The 20,477-nt window shown below is 55.7% G+C and overlaps 1 protein-coding gene across 2 annotated transcripts in view; it reads left to right on the forward strand.

The window, feature by feature from the left end:
* Nucleotides 1–20,477, forward strand: part of Rph3a (rabphilin 3A) — a 38,927-nt gene that overhangs the window by 7,598 nt on the left and 10,852 nt on the right. For both annotated transcript variants that reach the window (XM_013023111.1, XM_013023110.1), the window contains 9 exons: nt 3,392–3,538; nt 10,770–10,899; nt 12,184–12,270; nt 13,159–13,309; nt 15,652–15,690; nt 15,767–15,919; nt 18,058–18,144; nt 18,578–18,640; nt 19,306–19,542. In XM_013023111.1, coding sequence (XP_012878565.1) covers nt 3,392–3,538; nt 10,770–10,899; nt 12,184–12,270; nt 13,159–13,309; nt 15,652–15,690; nt 15,767–15,919; nt 18,058–18,144; nt 18,578–18,640; nt 19,306–19,542 — 1,094 coding nt within the window. The remainder of the gene's footprint in view (nt 1–3,391; nt 3,539–10,769; nt 10,900–12,183; nt 12,271–13,158; nt 13,310–15,651; nt 15,691–15,766; nt 15,920–18,057; nt 18,145–18,577; nt 18,641–19,305; nt 19,543–20,477) is intronic.

Raw genomic sequence — 20,477 nt, forward strand, 5'->3', positions numbered from 1 at the left:
TCAAGTGGTAGAGCGCTCGCCTTGAGCTGAAGAGCTGAGGGACAGCGCCCAGGCCCAGAGTTCAAGCCCCACGACTGACAAAACAAAACAAAACAAAAAAAAAGAAATAAAGCCACCGAGACCAGAGCTCGGGGCTCCAGACCTGATCTGCCCCAAGTCACGGGGGTTCAGTCTGGCTCACGGGAGGCCCCCCACCCCTGGTGTCACAGGGGGGCCTCTGCCTATCTCTGAGGAACTTGTTCCAGGTGAGCAGCATTTCTGTCTGCAGCATTTCTTATTAAGCTCCACCACTGGACCCTGGCTGCCATCCTGTGCCAGGATGGGAGCACTGTCTTATCCCAAGGCCTCCCATGCCCACGTTGACTCACAGCCCCAGCCCCCCTCCTCCTCTTGAGAGCACAGGCTTAGGGTTGAGAATCCATTGCATTTCCCTATTTGAATCAAAACATGGAAATCCACAGGAGGTTCGCCGACTCCCAGGGGCACCAAGCAGGACACTGACAAACACCGAAGGAACTATTGGTCGGTGGCGGTGGGATGTGGAGTAGCTGGGGTGGGGGGAGGACCAAAAGGGGGCACAGTCTCCCCCACCTCCCACTCCACTCTCTTCTGCAGATGGAGACCCTGTAGCCACCCCAGCTCATGTGTCTAGAGCCGACAGTGACCATGAGCAGACATTGAACTGCCGGATTGTGTGTTCTGAGGGCCTGTGTGGGGCCCCAGGCTAGGACCGCCCTGGGCTCCATGAGGGCCTGGAGCTGCTCTGAAAATGCAGGAAATGTGTGGAGGGGGTTCAGAGTACAAGCCAGGAACGGAAGTGGGGAGCGGAAGAAGGAAGGTATGATGGATACTTTGTAAACATACTCAGGGTCTAAATCCTCTTGGATGGCTTTTGCCAGGCCAAATGAATCTAGCTATGTATCCACTTCTTACAGAGTTTCCAGTTTACATTAATACAATGTTCACAGTATTCTCTAGTGAGCCTCTGGATGTCAGTGATATTTGTTGTGCTAGCCCCATTTTCATCTCTAATTTTATTAATTTGAGTCTTCCCCCCCACAACCCTTTCTAGTCAGTTTGGCTAAGAGCTTATACATCTTATTTATTGTTGTTTCATTGATGCTTTGTAATATTCATAGCCTCCATTTCATTAATTTCTAGGCCCATCTTTGTTATTTCGCTCCACCTGCTAATTTTGGGCTTGTCATTGAGATGGATTTGTAGGCATCTTGCCTTTTGATCCAGCCTACCTTCTTTGTGTCTTGATTGAATAATCAAAACTATTAACATCCAGTGTTCATTTGGAAGGTTTGTAGTATTTCAGGAGATCTTTGCTTTTCTAATTCACATTTGCCAATGTACTCCACTAGTGGGATTTGTTCTTTCCTATATTTCCTGTTTGTGTTTGCCTTCTTCTTCAGTGTATAGAATTCCTCTATATGTCTTCTGTCATACTGGTTAGCAGTAATGGATTCCTTTAGGGGTGTGTGTGTGTGTGTGTGTGTGTGTGTGTGTGTGTGTTTTAAATCACAGGTGGTTTTATTTTCTGAATGATGAATGATGGCTTGACAGAATGCATTAGTCCAGGCTGGCATTTATTTTCTTTTTAATTTATTTATCTATTTTTATTGTAAAGGTGACATACAAAAGGTTGCAGTTACGTAAGTCAGGTAATGAGTACATTTCTCTTTTTAAATTTTATTGTAAAGACGCCGTACAGAGGGGTTATAGTTACAGAGTAAGGCAATGAATACATTTCTTGTCAAACATTGTTACCTACTCCATTGCTTTTTTTTCTCCCCACTATCCCTTCCCTCCCCATTGTCCCCTGAATGTATTTCTTTTTGAACAGTGCCATTGTTCCCTCAGTTTCTCCCAGTTTTTCCCCTCCTCCACAAGTTGTACAGTTCATTTTCAACATAGTATGTGGCGCGTATCACTGCTCCATTTGTTCACCTTTTGCCTCACCATTTCTGTGCTCCCCCTTAACCTCCAGACAACAGACAAACTTACATACAAGACAAAAGGTACAGAAGTAAAAAACAGGACAAAGGAGAAAACAAAAGCGAAATAATAACAATTTTAAAAACTCATTTCTATTTCTTGGCATGTCTGACAGTCATTTTCTTTCAGGGCTTGGAATGACCTCCTTGCTTGTCAAGTTTCTGTTGAAAAATCTGCTGTTGTTTTGATGAGTTTGGCTTTATTGTTTCTCATAGCTTTCCATATTCTTTCTTTCTACTTCTGCATAGTTTTCTCTCTGTATATTTAGTGTTTTCATTATGGTATGCATAGGGCTATTTCTTTCCTGATCTTTGCATGCCTGGCGTTCTCAAAGCCTTTTATGCCTGGATGACCCTTTCTTTCCAAGGTTTGGGGAGTTTTCTGCTAATATTTCCTTGAGTATGTTTTTTTTCTATGCCTTTACCTTATATCTCTTCTCCTTCCTCTCTACCCATAATTTGTAGGTTTGGTCTCTTGATGATGTCCCAGAGGTTTTATGTGTACCACTTTTGTTTTCCTAGTACCTTGACTGTCTCTTTGATCTAATTCCTCTACCTTGTCATTGACAATGAGAAATTTGCATACAGACTCTGAAGATGAAGCTCCATGTCAGCCTTTCTCTACCTTCCAAGTGGGATGGTTTCCCAGGGACCCAAGGCTGTAGCAAAATCATCACTTCAAGCCTAGTGGCTTAGGCCAGACACTGTGAATTCCCTCCCCCATGGGTGCTAAGGTCAGCCTCCCCTGCAGTCAGTGATCCTCAGAGCCACCTCTGCTGTCTTTAGTGGGCCACACAGAGCTGGCCCAGAGTCAGCCTGCAGGCCACACATGAGGGCGAGCGTGATGCTGGGGCAGCCATGCTGGCTTTCCTTCCTTTGTCATACATGTTGCCTGTGCCCTCTGCTCCAGGTGTTTGTCAGGATCTTTCCCCTGCAAGCCCCAGCCTCTCCACCTCCCTTCCTCAACTCTCCCAGCTCACCTCTGAGAGGCCAGTGTGTCTTTGTGGGGCCTGAAAACTTCAGGAATTTAGGGGTCTTTCCTCAAGAGCAAGAAAACACCCCTATCTTCTGCAAATGGCAACATGGCAGAATTGCTTCCCCTCTGGCTTGAGGGTTCTCCTGTTCTAGAATCTTCCTGAGGCTCCAGAGTTTCCTGTAGATGGCAGTGTGGAGTATCTGCCTGTACAAAATAAGCCCATGGGAAGAGGATGGGGGAAGGGTGTGCACCCATTGGACAGATGGGAAAACCGAGGCTTGGAGACTCGATCCCTTTGACCAGGTCTCCCAGCCATTGTATCTTTCCAGGCTCTTGGGTCTCAGATTTCCCTGTCTTGGGCACCGTTCCCTGGGCTTCCTGTCCTGCCTCATACTGTACTATTACCTCGTAGGCTACAGGCAGGCTGGTCCGTCCACCCCGGTGCCCAGACAGACAGACAGAGGAAGCAAGAAGAGCTGACTGATGAGGAGAAGGAAATCATCAACAGAGTCATTGCTCGGGCAGAGAAGATGGAAGAGATGGAGCAGGAGAGAATTGGGTGAGGTCATACCCCCTCCCCAGGCTGCTGAGGCAGGGGCCAGGGCAGCAGTGGGATGAGCAGGGCCTTGGTCGTCTGTGACTTGTAGGGCCTGGAATCTTTGCTTTATGAGGTGGGCGGGGAAGAGCAGGAAGAAGAGAAAGAATAGAGGAGAGAGTAGGATGGGTGAGGTGCTTCATGTCTGGGGGTGTGGAAGAAGAGGGAGGAGAGATCTGGGGAACAGGTGATCAAGAGACCATCCTGGCAGGCTCAGAGATGTGCAGTGGACGTGAGCCTGGGCCCTTAGGTGATGATGGCTGCGGAGAGCAATTCTCTGGCTATTGGACAGAGTCAAAGGACAGTGGTTCACACTTGCATGCAAAAAACTAAAGCTGATTGTATGTGTGCTCAGGTGCATGCATGTGTGTGGGGGGGGTATTACTGAGGACTGAATAGGGCTTTGGGTAGTAGCTAGGATTACAGGTGTGTGCCACGATGCCCAGCTTAAAATTGATCTTACAGTGAGAATAGCATAGTGTTTTCCAGTGGCTGAAAACAAAGAGGAGGGGATGGAAAGCGGAGAGTTACTGGGTCAAGGGTGCTAGCAGAGTAGGAAGAACTTACTGCATAATTGGGTTGCTAACTCAATGAGTATTTCAAAATAGCTAACAGAGAGGGTTTTCAGTAATTAATGGTAAATGTTTCAGGTGCTAAACCTGTCAGTTACCACAGTCATTATGTGTTACATTCATGTATTCAAATGTCACACTGTGCCCTGCAAATATGTACAGTTCTGTATCCATTAGAGAGAGTCAGCCAGAGAGCGCATATCTGCAGTGAAGGTAGAGAGAGCTGGAGAGATGGATTCTGTGAGCACTGGAATCCGAGATGCCTTTACCTGTCTGAATCCTGGCTTGCTCACTGGCTGGAGGAGAAGACAGGAATCCCACCACTGACTTCCTGAGGTTATGTGTGTCTAGACCTCGGCTGGGCTCCGGGACTCGTCTGTGTTTAGGAAAAGGGAGGAAAGACAGGAAGGGGGGCTCGGGGATAGTTTGTGTGTGTGGAAGAGACACGAGGTGCGGTAGAAGCATGTGTGATTGTGCAAGGACAGAGCTGGAGAGAAACGGGAGGTGTGTGAATGGGCTGGAGAGTGGACGCTGGGAAATGGGGTGACCACCTGTGCGGGTTACTCTCTACAGGGTTATTTTGAACGTCACGTGTCACTCTCATGCGGCGGACAGTAGGGGGAAGTTCCTGTAGTGTTCCCTGCAGGCAAGGCTGGGTAGCTGCCCAGCCAAGTATTACGTATGAAGAGCATGCCGATATCTTTTCTACACCTTGTGGCCAAGTAGGTGGGAAATTTAGAATCTTTCCAGGAACCAATTTCCCAGGATTATTTCCCTGATTATTTGGCTTATATTGGGTGCTATCCTGATGCAGTCACTGCAGTCAGAGTCCAAATTCCCAGGAAAAGATGTCGATTGGCCGGCTTCCATCCAGTGCTATCTTTTGTCCCTCAGTCAGCTGCAGCCAGGGTCCCAGGCTCAGTGTGAGGCAGCTTCCGGAGGTGAAGCTCTGGGGATCCCCATGGACATAGCAGATCCCAGCTGGAACATTCCAACACTCCCCCCATGATTTAGCATTCTCCCACCGAACTGGTGGCATGGTGGCCGACACAGACGTGGGCTTCCACAGGTAAGAGAAACCTGGGTTCAAATTCCACCTCTGTCCCTTTGGTACCTTACCTCCCTGTGCCTCCGTTTCCTCGTCGGCAAAGTGGGGGTAATATCAGCACACCCTTCTTGGCGAGTACTCGGTTAGCATGCAGAGCATCCTTGCAGAGCCCACAGTCAGTGAAGCATGGCAACTATTTCGCAGTACGTGTAAGAAGAAAAACAAGGTTCGTTTATGACATTCTCTGGCGCCTCTCTGGTCCGCAATTGTGCCCGAGACTCCAGTTTGGCAAGCGGCCCCTGTCATCCCCCAGCCTCTGGCTTCTCCTGAAGGAGACTTTGAGAGGCGTCCAGGGCCAAATCCACACCGACAAGAGGTACCTTTGTTGAGATTTGCTGGCATGGAGGGACAGCCCCCAGAAGATTCTAGATGTAGCTCTTTCTCTGCAGCCTCCCAACAGCCAAGGCTGGCTGGCAGCATTCCCAGAGGCAAGCCCGCTCTCTGTGTCTGCTGAGCTCCTGCCTGCCCTCATTCCTGCTTCACCTACCCTCCCTGGAACAGAATCAGAGCAGAGGTAGATGAAAGCCAGGTAGAGCATCTCGTACAAAGCAGGAGGGCGGAGGGGCGTGGCTCAAGTGACAGAGCTCCTGCCTTGGAAGTGGAGGACCTCGTACTGCCGAGAGAGAGACAGAGACAGAGAGACAGAGAGACAGAGACAGAGACCGAGAGACAGAGACAGAGACCGAGAGACAGAGAGACAGAGAGATATCTTTTGCCAAGGATGGTGGTTCAGGTCCGTAATCCCAGCTACTCAGAAGCTGGGCATGGTGGTACATACTTGATGTCCCAGCTAAGTGAGAGAGGTGGAAGTCCAGGCCACTCTGGCAAAAATGGAGACCCTATCTGAAAATTAAAGCCTAAAGGCTTGGGGTGTGTCTCAAGTGGAAGAGCAGCCGCCTGGCAACTGTGAGGCCCTGTGTTCAAACCCCAGTGCCACCAGTAACCATAATGAACGGTAAGACTGCAAACAGAGCGCCGTGGGGCCCCGCAGCAGAAACCTGAGGCTGTTAGATCAATGAGATTGGGGGGAGGGGCTCAGTTTCCTCAAATGTCAAATAGGTCCCTGTGGTTCTCCGGATCCTTCCTGCTCAGCCTCTGCAGTGTTTGGGGGCAGGGATGGGAGACCCCATACCGCATTGTTGGCCATGCATCAGTGCAAATGGGCTTCTCCTAAGGAGCTTGGCTGCAGGTGTTTCTGCAGATAGATGCGGCACCCTCTGGGGCCCAGCCCCGGGTCAGAGGCCCCTGTGGTGCTAAGTTCTCCCTCCAACTATCTGAGTGGGAGCCATCTGGGCCGGGTGTGAGGACACTGTTACTGACCCACGCTGGACTTCAGCGCCGGCTCCGTGTCCAGCCCTGTGGTAAGCATCTGACCTCACCCCAGCCGGGCGCTGTCATCAGCCACACTTAGTAGGTGAGGCTCAGTCAGCCTAGCTCACCCGCCCGAGGTCACAGGGATGGCCCCTCTGGGCTGGCTCTGAAAACAGTGCTCCCGACTCCACGAGGTGCCTCCCCCTCAGGGGCTGGCCTCGGATTCCTGACCACACACCTGCCACGCCCAAGAGCTCGCTCAGGGTGAGAGGTGGCTGGGCACCTTCCACGCTTCCCTCGCTCCCATGCGCCTGGCCGCAGCCCCGGGGCTGTCGGAGCCGTGTCCGTGGGGCTGGGGCCCACCAGTCTGAGGATGGAGGCCTGCGGGTCACTGTCTGGGAAAAGCCAGGCCGCCCTGTCTCCATCTTTCTTCCTGGCCAGGGCATCTGGCAGGCACGCAGGGAAGGTGGCTGCCATTCCAGGTCAGCTTTCCTAGACAGATGGACCTGGAAAAGCAATTAGGGCTTGTCATTAACCTTGACATCTAGACGTAGATGGAGGAGCATGCTGGAGAGACGTGGGGGGGGGGCGGGGATTGGCTCAGACTCTGTTGTATTCCTATTGGCTCCCACCTGGGGGACAACACCCTCCCCTCCCCCCCCCACCCCCATCCCCGCCCTCTTGTTGACACAGAATTGTTCCAGAATATGGACCCAGGGAGACATGTGATGAATCTCCCAGGTTGCCCTGTGTACTTAGACCTCTTTCCTATTGGACAGGAGACAGCAAGCCACACCCACACCCTGGCCTTCCTAACCCAGCCTTCTAGTCCTGCTGCCCACGGCCTGGGGCCCGAGGGAAGGGTGCGGGTAATGGAGACACGCGTGTGTCTGTGCACGTCTCTGAGTCGACATCGTTGGGTTTAGGGGACTCTGAACCACAGAGGAACTCAAGACATTTTCTGCAACCCTGTCCAACTCTTTTCTTAGTTTTAAGGAGGAAAAAATCTCAGCAGACCACTCACACAGCACCCCGCACCCCACAGCCGCTGCGCTCAGAGCTCCACACAGCAGCCTCATCGCTCCCACTGCACAGAGGAAAACGGAGCACAGAGAGCTTGCGTGGCTTGCCCAGAGTCACACAGCTTGTGGTAATGGGTCGGTGATTCTTTTGTAAACCCTATTGTAATGTTCCAGAGAGAAACATTTCTCTCCTGGCACGGTGCCAGCCTATTTCCTTTCATCCTCATTTGTCCTTGCTGAGAGGCAGATGTTTCTGTTTTGTAGCTGAGAAAGTGGGAGCTCAGAGAGGTCAAGCCACTCGCCCAGGGCGCACAGCCTTTACACTGCCGCATCAGACTTTGAACTTCCGGTATTGCCTTTGGGGAAAGCAACTGACAGATGGTTGGGGGAGTCAGAGCAGTCTCTAAATTAGACGGGTCTCAGGTATCAGGTTCTTTACCTCTGTCTCCCCTGCATCCTCCTTCCTCCTTGTCCCATTTACCCTTGTCCGATGCACAGTCTCTCAGCTCTGTTTTCAGGACGGGGAAGGACAGGCAGAGAGGGGAGAGGAGCCCGGCCCCACACAAAAGCACCACACAAGACACAGACATCGCTTTCCTGGCAGCCGGATGGCCGTGGGGACCTGGGCAAGTGACTGGCCTCTGGTACCTCTGTTTCCCCGCTCGGCTCCACCAGGCCAGCCGGGCCCCACCCTCTCCTGCTGCCCGCTTGGCTTCCCCGGGGTGCAGAGGCCGGGGCTCTGTCGGTCAGGTGACCCCAGGCCACAGGAGGAACAGGTGCACGGGTCTGCTGCCTGACTGAGACACGGTGCGGCGCTGGCCTCGCCCTGGAGCCGCTCTGTCATCTAAGAGCAGGTCCTCAGAGGCCCCATTGGAGCCTCGGGCCGGGCCCCGCCGGGAGCCAACTCCCTGCTCGCGGTGGACCATCCAACCCCAACCTCAGGTTTTCTTTGTTGTTGTTGTCCGATGTGGGTCTTGAACTCTGGGCCTGGGCGCTGCCCCTCAGCTCTTCAGCTCAAGGCGAGCGCTCTACCACTTGAGCCATAGCACTACTTCCGGTGTTCTGGTGTTTCACAGACTTTCCTGCCTGGGCTGGCTTTGAACTGTGATCCTCAGATCTCAGCCTCCTGAGTAGCTAGGATGACAGGTGTGAGCCACCGGCGCCTGGCTAGTGCCAGGTTTAATAAACCCCAGGGTACCAGCCTCTACCCAGCAATGAGGATGAGACAGAGCACACAGCATGGCTCTGTAACTGATAGTGTGTGTAAGGGAGAGAAGAGAGAAGACACACAGACAGACAGACAGACAGGCAGGCAGACAGATAGACAGGCAGACAGACAGACAGGCAGACAGACAGACAGACAGGCAGACAGATAGACGGGCAAACAGACAGACAGACAGGCAAACAGACAGGCAGACAGGCAGACAGACAGACAGGCAAACAGACAGACAGGCAGACAGATAGACAGACAGGCAGACAGACAGATGGGCAAACAGACAGACAGAGAGACAGGCAAACAGACAGACAGACAGGCAGACAGACAGACAGGCAAACAGACAGCTAGACAGACAGACAGACAGGCAGGCGGCCAGCAACCATGCCTCCTCTCTGAATCCCTGCGCCCTCACGGCTGGCTGCTGCTCTATCAGCTGGTGGCACCCCAGCTTTTAGCGTCCCCCCCATTCACATTCACATCTCGGGCTATAAACCCACCACGCCTGCGTCCTGGTGCGGTGGGAGTTCGTTTGTCTGCTCTGGGTGCATTTCAGATACGGGGATGTTTCTGAGGTGTCTGGCCCTCCCGAGGACCCGGAGCGGAGAGGCGGGCAGCGGGCCGCCGCAGCTGGCTCAGGCCCCTGGGGGGCAGCGGCTGGGGCTGGAGCCCAAAGAGCAGCGGCCGGTGTACAGGCACGCGGGGCCAGGCGTGTTCCTGCATGCGCAGCCCCCCCCCGCGGCACGTGGGGCTGCCTGTGGATCCGTGAGCATGCGTGCGCGTGTGCACTGAGAAATGAGTGCATCGTCTCTGCAGCCCCCCCGGACAAGCTTCAGGAGGCCAGGGCTGGGGGTGCCTGCCTTGAATCCCAGCACATGGGAGGCAGAGAGAGAGGCAAGTTGGAGACCACCCTGGGTAACTGCAAGTTTCAGACACACCTGAGCGACGTGGTGAGCCCCTGTCTCAAAACAAAACAGAACGCCAGTGCAACCGAAGACGGGGCTAGGAGACGGCCGAGGAGAGGGGAGGAGAGGAGAACGGGAGAACCCGAGGCACCACGAAGACCCCGGCCCCGAGGCACATGCAGCAATGGACGCGGCCAGGCCTTTGCCTCTGCCACGCAGGCAGGGAGCCTGTGGGGACGCTTGGCCCGCAGCGACGGCTGCCCACGGCGGACGCTAACTGCTCTCCATGGCCGAGCAGGTGCTGAAGCCAGGCTGTCGCAGACACTGCCTGGGGGGTCCCGGAGGCCCTTCTGCTGCGTTCAGAGAAGAGGGGGTGTCTGGGTGCTGCCGCCTCAGGCCTGCGGTCCCCGAGGGCTGCACTGAGCAAAGTCACAGTGTGGCTCGACCATCTGCACCAAGCCCGGTCCAGAAGAGCCTCAGAGAACCAAGCTCCTCACCATCCAGGGGCCCAGGAAGAGACTCGAACGTGGCTCAGCCCTGCTCTTTGTCCTTGTGTCTTCCAGAATGCCTTTTAATCAATGCACGGTCAGGAGTGCTTGTTGTGAGATAGTTTAGCAAGCAGACAGGACTCCTGCGAATTGGATGCTGAATGTGGAAACTCTGTGTGTGTGTGTGTGAGAGAGAGAGAGAGAGAGAGAGAGAGAGAGAGAGAGCCCTGGGGCTTGAACTCAGTGCCTGGGCGCTGTCCCTGAGATTTCGTGCTCAACCACTTGAGCCACAGCTCCACTTCTGGCTTTTTGGTCCTGCCCGGACTGACCTTGCCCTGTGATCCCCAGATCTCAGCCTCCTGAGTAGCTAGGATGACAGGCGTGCACACCTGCTCAGCTCAGCAAGCGTCTTCACGCAGAGTAGGTGGGCTTGGTGGGTGTTGGGCAGGGCGGTCTCCTGGCATGGCCACCTGCAGGTGCTCAGGGCACAGCACAGGAGGTGAAGGGCACCCAGCTGGCCCCGCAGGACAGCCGGGGGAGGGGGGGTGAAGTCCTCACTGCCCCGTCTCTGCGCAGGCGCCTGGTGGACCGGCTGGAGAACATGAGGAAGAACGTGGCGGGAGACGGCGTGAACCGCTGCATCCTGTGCGGGGAGCAGCTGGGGACGCTGGGCTCCACCTGTGTGGTGTGCGAGGACTGCAAGAAGGTACGGGGACCCCTTTTTGGCTCAGCACCACGGGGGCCTGGTCAGGGTGTGGGATGGGATGTGGGGTGGGGCTTGGGGGGGGTGAAGCTTGCTCCTTGAATTCCCTTGGGAGGCCTCCCCTCCCCCAGGTCAACTGTCCCCCAGGGTCATCCTGAGCCTACTTCATCCCTGTGGAAGTCCCTCTGGTCCTCCATGAGCTCCATCCAGGATGGATTTGGGGGCCTGGGGAGTACCGGAGAACATGGGGGTGATGGATCCGGCCAGGATCTTGGTGGTGGCTTGGAAAGTTCAGTATGGAATGTGCCATACATGTAAATGTCAGCGCTTTCAGTGTTTTCTGTTTTTTGTTTTTGTTTTTGCCAGTCCTGGGGCTTGAACTCAGGGCCTGGGCACTGTCCCTGAGCTTCTTTGGCTCAAGACTAGCACTCTACCACTTGAGCCACAGCGCCACTTCTGGCTTTTCTGCTTATGTGGTGCTGAGGAACCAAACCCAGGGCCTCACGCCATGGTAGACAAGCACCGCACCGCTAAGCCACATACCCAGCCCCCAGTGTTCCCTGACTTAGGGAGCCCCCTCCCCCCGGCCTGTTGGACCCTCTCCCCAGATCCCACTCTCGATGCCTGAGGGCACAGGGGCCTGTCTTGCTCTGCGCCTGCTGATCCCCCAGTGGGTCTAAGCGCCCCACTTGGAATGGGGTGCTGGAATGGGGTGCTGGGAGAGCTTTGTCTATTCTGAAACACAGCTGCTGCCATCAACCTGAAGCAAAGACTTCATGACATCTCAGGTTTTCCTTTTTTTTTTTGCCTTGGCTGCCAGGAAATGCAGCCCCAAAATATAATGTCCAGCTGCACAGTTAGTTAACTTTCCTCTCCTTGGCGAGTTGTGGACTTCAGTCCTAGTCAGGGCTGTCTTGGATCCTTTGGGGCAGGAAAGAAGAAATAAAAACCAGAATGGACAGACAGCCCCCCTCTTATGACGTGCATCAGGAATCTGTCTGAGCATGGGGGAAACTCAGGCCCCGGTGCAGGGACTCGGGGTGAGTTTCCTCATCAGTGCTGCGAGAAGCTCAGGCTCCTGTGATGGAGAGTCAGATTCGAGTCGGGGCTTAAGTCCAACTGGCCTCTCTCATGGGAGAAAGGACATGGAAAGTACAGTTCTAGATCTTTCCATCTACTGAGAGATCCTGGGGTCCTGTGGTTAGCTCTCCCGGGCCCTCCCCTCCGCCCCTCCCTGCTCAGGCCTGGCGCACCAGTGTGTTCATTGCACGGTCATTCTGTCCCCAGAATGTGTGCACCAAGTGTGGGGTGGAGACCACCAACAACCGCCCGCACCCCGTGTGGCTCTGCAAGATCTGCCTGGAGCAGAGGGAGGTGAGTCCTGCCTCCGGTCCCAACCGCGACCCCACGGCCCTGACCATGACCCCACGGCCCTGACCGTGACCCCACGGCCCCGGCCGCGACCCCACCGCCCCAGCCACACTGCAGATCGCTGACCACACCACAGAACCCTGACCACACCACACAGCCCTGACCACACCACACAGCCCTGACCACACTACCCAGCCCTAACCACCCAGCCCTGACCACACAGCCCTGACCACACAGCCCTGACCACACCACACATTCCTGACCACACCACACATTCCTGACCACACCACCCAGCCCTGACCACACCACACAGCCCTAACCACACAGCCCTGACCACACAGCCCTGACCACACAGCCCTAACCACACCACACAGCCCTAACCACACAGCCCTGACCACACCACACAGCCCTGACCACACCACCCAGCCCTGACCACACCACGCAGCCCTGACCACACCACGCAGCCCTGACCACACCACACAGCCCTAACCACACCACACAGCCCTAACCACACAGCCCTGACCACACCACACAGCCCTAACCACACCACACAGCCCTGACCACACCACACAGCCCTGACCACACCACACAGCCCTGACCACACCACACAGCCCTGACCACACCACACAGCCCTAACCTCACCACACATGCTGTGTCCTGTGGGGCCAGCCCTCCATATTTCCCATGTTCCTCTTTCTCCACCGCAGACATCACCAGTGGTTGGTGTTGAGTTTGCAGGACTGAGGCATGGAGTGAACTCCTGCGGAGATGTGGGAGGGAGTTGCTGTACCAATGTGCAGTGGAGCAGAGATCAAAGTTGGCTTATAAAGGCTGAAGCACACAGGCACGGCTGCTGTGTCTTCACCCCTCCCTCCCTCCCTCCCTCCTCAGGTGTGGAAGCGATCTGGAGCATGGTTCTTCAAGGGTTTCCCCAAACAGGTCCTTCCACAGCCCATGCCTATAACGAGGAGCAAGGCCCTGCAGCCCGGTTCGGAGCAGCACACTTCGGAACCCAAGCCGGCAGTCCGACCCTCAACCCAAGGTAGGACCCAAAAGCTGCTCTCCAGCACCAAGGACAGCTCCTGGCCAGCTGGTCTACCTGCAGCGTATTCTACTGTGTGCTTGCTGCTGGATTTGAGTCAAGGTTCCTTTTCTCCATCAGCCTGCCATTCACCTTTTTCAGGAAGGTGACATGGGGGACCTCTCCAGAAAAGCCAGGAAGCCAAGCAGCCTGGCCCTCAGACCTAGTGGGACGTTTAGAGATCTAAAAGAGGGAGAAGTTAAAAACCTCAAAATTGAGAGATCTCTTCCTCAAAAGATACTGTAAGCTTGAGGCTTACTGAGGATGGTTTTGGATCCTCCTATTTCTTCTGTCAGCTAGAATTAAATCTGAAATTAGACTAACTAAAAAGGAAAGGTAAACCAGGCATGGTAGCACACACCTAGTCTCAGCACCCAGGAGGTGGAAGCAGATCCCAAGTTTGAAGTCAGCCTGGGCTATGTACTGTCTCCAGACAGAAATGTGAAAGATGAATCAAAATGAAAGTAGCCAAAGAGACTTATCCCTACTGTTGATGGTGTCATTACTATGGAAATATATCACTCTTCAGCTCAAGGCAAGCGTTCTACCACTTGAGCCACAGTGCCACTTCCAGTTTTCTGGTGGTTTATTGGAGATAAGAGTCTCATGGACTTTCCTGCCTGGGCTGGCTTTGAACCGAGATCCTCAGATCTCAGCCTCCTGAGTAGCTAGGATGACAGGCGTGAGCCACTGGCACCCGGCTTGAAATATTTTTTGACAGTACTGGGACTGTCTCATTTGAGCCATGTCTCCAGTTCTTTTTCGTTTAGGTTAAAAAGAAAAACAACCGAACAACAACAGGCTTTTAGGTCTATAGCCTGGACTATGATTCTTCTATTTACACTCCCAGCGTGGCTTGGATGACAGTCATGCACCAGCATGCTCAATTTTTATTAGTCGAGATGGGAGGAGGGATCTCAGGAACTTTGTTTTGCCCAGACTGGCCTTAAACTATGATCCTCCTAATCTTCGCCTCCCGAGTGGCCAGGATTATAGTCAGGAGCCACTGTGCCCTGACCAAGAATTATTCATTATTAAGATAATGAGTAGAAGTGAAAGGCAAAAATTTTTTTTAAATAGCAATCACAGTAACAACATGTCTTAATAGGATTAGACCACTGGGACTGGCCAGATAACGTCCTGGTAATCACTGAAGTGAAAACTGCACATGGGTGGCCTGCCTGGTGACTCCGGCGGAGCTTCCACAAAAAAGGCTCTAGTGGGGACTTCCTGGGTGTCTCCTTTAAGGTGATTTCTCACAAAGCCTGGCCCAGCATGCACATGCACACACACACACACACACACACACACACACACACACTGAGGCTTTCAGCAAATGCTTTCTTCCTGGCAAAGCACAAGCAGTTTCTGCTCCTTGCTAAGAATCGCCAGGCCCTCAGCAGACACAGCCCTGAACAAGGCACCTGTTCAGCATCCTGAGCTGCTGGTCTCTCGGCTGCAAAGATCGTGTTGCACACTGTTCAAAGCTCACACGTGTGCTCCTCTGCTGTGCCTGTAAAGGAAATACCACACAGCTGGACACCGGTGGCTCCCGCCTGTCATCCTAGCTACTGAGGTAGCTGAGATCTGAGGATCATAATTCGAAGCCAGACCAGGCAGAGACTCTTATCTCTAATCACAGAAAAAGCTGAAAGTGGAGCTGTGGCTTACGTGGTACAGTGCTAGCCTTGAACAAAGGAGCTCAGGGACAGTGCCCAGGCCCTGAGTTCATGCCCCAGGACTGGCAACAACAACAGCAAAAAAAGAAGCAAATGCTGTGAGACTTGTAAGTAGGAGACAGAGCAGGGGAGAAATGGGGAGGAAGCCTTCGTTTTTCGTGTCTATTTCTTTTTGGCCCTATCAGGGATTGAACTCAGGGTCTTGCGCTTGCTGAGCACTTGACCCACAACCTCCAGCCTGTGTTGCTTGGATTACCTTCCAGATAGGGTCTCACATGTTTGCCTGGGCTGTGGCTTTAGACCACAGTGCTCTCTTGTTTATGCGTCCTGAAGAGCCAAGAAGACAGGCGAGAGCGGCCGTGCCCAGATGTGTTGGTGAGATGGAATCTCCCTTTCCGTTCCCCCTGAGGTGGCTTCAGTGATCCCTCCATGCTCCACCTCCCGGATAGCTGGAATTCTAGATGTATGCCACTACACTGGTTCCTCTGAATGGTCTCAGGATGGGGGGATGAACCCTTCTGTGGGCTTCTTAACAAGTAATTCTCCAGACTCCACAAGACCAGTGCTTCCCATGTTTTCTCTCTCTCCCTCTCCCTTTCTGTCCCTCTCCCTCTCTGTTTCCAGATGACACTGAGGAGAGAAGGAGCCTCGGTCATAAGACAGGTAAATTTGGTCCCGGATTCCTTTTGCCCAGACCTCCATTGCCCTCTCTTGCTCAACCCCTGCTTTTCCCTGCCAGGCCCCGGCCTGGCCTCTGCTCCTGGGCGAGGGAGCTACGGGCCTCCCGTGCGCAGGGCCTCTGAGGCCCAGATGAACACACCACCCAGGGATCCAGAGAGCCGGGACGTGGGCCATGGCGGAGGCGCTGGGGATGCCAGCCGCAGCCCGGCAGGTGAGACGCGGCAGGTGCAGGGGGCAGGGGATGGGAGCGTCCTCGCTCACTGAGCACCTGCTCTGTACAGTGCTCCGAGCTCGACTCTGGTCATCGTCTACGATAGACAGAGGATGAGATTCACGACCGCTTATAGCTCCAGACCTGCGTCACCTTAGCTGTGTCCCTCTTGCCCTCACCGCTCATGTGAGATAAACGTGGTTGGTTTTTGCCTCCTGAGAGAAAAGCCTCCCGGCTTTATGTAAAGTGAGGATGCTCCCCCCCAACACCACCCCAGCTCTTCCTTCCCTTGGCCGCTGCTGTCGGTGAAGACGGGGCGGCCAGCAAGGCCAAGGCGTTGCTGACTGCTGCTATACTCCTGGTGGAGTCTCTGGTCCCTGGATTTTTTTTTCTGTGCTGAACTTGAACTCAGGGCCTCATGTTTACTAAGCGCTGGAGAGACGTGAACTCCCCGCTCCCCCTGACCTTTTGCTTTTTTGTTTTTTGCCACACGGGGTCTTACTAACTTTGCCCAGACCAGCCTCAGACCATCATCCTCTGCCGCTGCCTCCCAGGGGTGAACCACAACCCCGGCCTTTGAGGAACCTGTTAGTTTAGGCAGATCTGTGTCCCACAGCCCTGAGAAACTTGGGCCTGGTGTCATTGTCTGTGTAGCAAGGGGCACAGAGGTCTGCAGACCTGAACATTCAGGTTCCATGTTACCCTCGGGTCTTGGCTTTCTAAATCATGGTCCGTGGCTTAGCACCTCAGTTTCCCCTTCTGCTAGCCAAATGCACTGGGCACATACCCACTGCTGTCAGACGCAGTCACGGGCCTGTGGTTGGGGCGGAGGGGGCAGAGAAAGACTACCCATCCGTCTGCGGTTTCACAGAATGATTCCTGTGTGCTTGCTTCCTGCCGTCCAGTCTCCAGTGCTTCATACACATGCTCGCTTTCCCTCACTACAGCCCAGCATGCGGTGTGCGGTTTTATGATTTCTATAAACTATAGACATCTTTTTGTTTGGTGCCCATCCTGGGGCTTGAACTCAGGGCCTGGGCACTGGTCCCAGAGCTTTTCCACTCAAGGCTGGCGCTCTACCACTTGAAACACAGCTCTACCTCCAACTTTTTGGGGGCTCATGGGGGATAAGAATCTCACAGACTTTCCTGCCCTGGCTGTCTTCAAGCCACAGTCCTCAGATCTCAGCCTCCTGAGTGGCTGGGATGACAGGCGTGAGCCACCGGCTCGGCTATGTACACCATATTCTGTGTGACAGTTCTTGTTTTAGCACATGCACGGGTTTGCAGAGGACGCATTCATGATCCAGACTGCAGTTCTGTGCCCACTGAACAGTGCCCCCCCCTTTTCCCACCTCTGGGGGGAAGCACAGGAGCGCAGGAGCCCCTGCCCTCTCCCTGTCTCTGGGAACCTGACTCTTCTCCATGCTGACTTAGAGGAGTCAGACGCCTCCATCTGCACCTGGCTTCCTTCACTCAGGGCCCGCCCGGGACAATGCGTGTCCCCCGGTCAGCTGCTCTGAGAGGAAACCTTCCCAGTGCCATTGCTACGCAGTCATTTGGCCATTCCATACATACACCGGGTGGTCCGGTGCCTCCACCTCCCCGGGGCTGGGATTGCAGGCAGGGCCACACACCCAGCTTCTGAGCAGAGCAAAGGAAGGGGGGACGGACCAGAGGAGAGTTAGGAGCAGCCGGGGCGGAAACCATCTCCTGTGGAGATCCGGCTCCCACCTGCTGCGTGTGCGCAGCCGTGTGTGTGTGTGTGTGTGTGTGTGTCTGTCTGTCTGTCTGTCTGTGTGTCTGTGTCTGTGTGTCTGTGTCTGTGCGTCTGTGTCTGTGTGTGTCTGTGTGTGTGTCTGTGTGTCTGTGTCTGTGTCTGTGTGTGTCTGTGTCTGTGTCTGTGTGTACGCGCAGCCATGTGTGTGTGTGTGTGTGTGCGTGTCTGTGTGCGTGTCTGTGTGTGTGTCTGTCTGTGTCTGTGTGTGTGTGTCTGTCTGTCTGTGTGTGCGTGTCTCTGTGTGTGTGTGTGTGTGTGTGTGTCTGTGCGTCTGTGTGTCTGTGTCTGTGTCTGTGCGTCTGTGTGTGTGTTTGTGAGACCCTGTGCTCACCACGGTTCTGTCCCCTCTCTCCCCGCAGGGTTGAGGCGAGCCAACTCCGTTCAGGCCTCCAGACAGACCCCAGCCTCAGGGCCGAGCCCAGCGCCCCCTCAGCCCGCACAGCCAGGTGCCTGCCACGGGCCCCTCGCTCCCCTCAGGGCCCCGGCCCTCCAGCCCTCAAACAGAGAGGGGGCTGGGGAGAAGCCGCGGCCAGCGCTGGGTCCTGCGCCCTCCTGATGCCCTGGGCCTGGAGCGGGCCGGGGGGGGAGGGGGGACACCTCATCCCCTACCAGGTCCCCCTCCCACCCCAGCTCACCAGCACCGCCTCGAGGACGCCGAGGCCTGAGGAGCTCGCACAGTGCTGGGGTGCTGTGATAGGACCCCAGGCTTCGTGCATTCTAGGCAAGAGCTCTGCCCCTGGGCCTCACCCCCCCAGTCCTCAATGCCGGCCTCCCTGACCCCCAGCCTCCTAGGGGGACTCCTGCTGGGACCTCGCCCTGCGGGACAGGGGAGAGGAGAGCAGGAGGTGCGCACCCCCACCACACCCCCTCTCCCCTCAGGGCCCCCCAGGGGCGGCAGAGCCCCACCAGCACCGGCAGGACGCCTTCCAGAGCAGAGGCCAGGCAAGTGCACCTCCTCCTGAGTGGTTGGGCCTCCCCAACTTGGCCACACCCCACTCCTGCCTGGGGAGGGCTGAGCAGCCCCCATGGCACACGCTGGACCGCCCACAGCGACACGAGCTGGGGCGGCAGGCGCACAAAGCCGTACCACGAGGCTGAGCTCTGGCCCTGCTTCTTCACTGCCTTGCTGTGTGGCCCTGGGCAGGTGGCTGAGCTTCTCTGAGCCCCCGGTTCCTCATCTAGTATAAGGGCCTAGCTCACAGGGTGTCAGGGAACCAAGCAAACCCACGTGTGAATACCCTGGGGAACTCACTGGGCCCAGGCTCAGAGCCAGTGACCATCATTCAGGGCCCCAACACCACCGCCATTGGCAGCCATCAGAGCAACGGCAGCCAGCCCTCCCGAGCGGGACATTCCCCCGGTGCCATTGAGAAACTAAGGCTCAGAGACGTTCGGTCACTTGCTCTGGGTCCCTCAGCCCACATTCCAGCGCATCCTGTGTGGCACTGTCCCCCCCCACACACCGTGTCCTGTGCGGCCAGCTTTGCCGTATCTGCAGCCATGTCCCGGGGTCCCCTGGTTCCGGGGGGACTGGAGCTGTGCTCAGAGCTGCCCCAGAAATGGAGATTCCATCATCGCGTTCCCATCCTCTCCCGTTCTCCCTGCAGAGGGGACGCCCAGTGACCCCGGCCACCCAGGGGCCACCGGGCCACCGCGGGAGGACAGGACGGGGGCAGCCGAGGGCTTCGCCATGGCTGGAGCCAGGGAGGACCGTGCCCACCCGCCGGGCCGCTATCCCCAAGTCCCTGCGGCCTCCGCCCAGCCAGCCCCCACCCCCGCCCGCCAGCCGCCACCCCCCGAGGAGGACGAGGACGAGGCCAACAGCTACGACTCTGATGAAGCCAGTGGGTGGCACTTCAGGGAGCCCCGCTGGGGGAGGGTCATCACACCGGGGGAGGGTCATCACACCTGGGGAGGGTCATCACACCGAGGGAGGGTCATCACACTGAGGGAGGGTCATCACACCGGGGGAGGGTCATCACACCTGGGGAGGGTCATCACACCCGGGGAGGGTCATCACACCAGGGGAGGGTCATCACACTGAGGGAGGGTCATCACACCGGGGGAGGGTCATCACACCCGGGGAGGGTCATCACACCGGGGGAGGGTCATCACACCGGGGGAGGGTCATCACACCGCGGGGAGGGTCATCACACCAGGGGAGGGTCATCACACTGAGGGAGGGTCATCACACCGGGGGAGGGTCATCACACCCGGGGAGGGTCATCACACCGGGGGAGGGTCATCACACCGGGGGAGGGTCATCACACCTGGGGAAGTCATCACACCCGGGGAGGGTCATCACACCAGGGGAGGGTCATCACACCCAAAGAGGGTTATCACACTGAGGGAGGGTCATCACACCGGGGGAGGGTCATCACACCTGGGGAGGGTCATCACACCCAAAGAGGGTTATCACACTGAGGGAGGGTCATCACACCGGGGGAGGGTCATCACACCCGGGGAGGGTCATCACACCCGGGGAGGGTCATCACACCGGGGGAGGGTCATCACACCTGGGGAGGGTCATCACACCTGGGGAGGGTCATCACACCGGGGGAGGGTCATCACACCCGGGGAGGGTCATCACACCTGGGGAGGGTCATCACACCGGGAGAGGGTCATCATACCCGGGGAGGGTCATCACACCTGGGGAGGTCATCACACCTGGGGAGGGTCATCAAACCCAGAGAAAGACATCACACAGGACGGGGGATCATCCACACCCGAGGAGGGTCATCACACCTGAGGAGAGTCATCACACCAAGGGAAGGTTATT

Source organism: Dipodomys ordii, unplaced genomic scaffold, assembly GCF_000151885.1.
Source record: "Dipodomys ordii isolate 6190 unplaced genomic scaffold, Dord_2.0 Scaffold66, whole genome shotgun sequence".
Lineage (NCBI taxonomy): Eukaryota > Metazoa > Chordata > Mammalia > Rodentia > Heteromyidae > Dipodomys > Dipodomys ordii.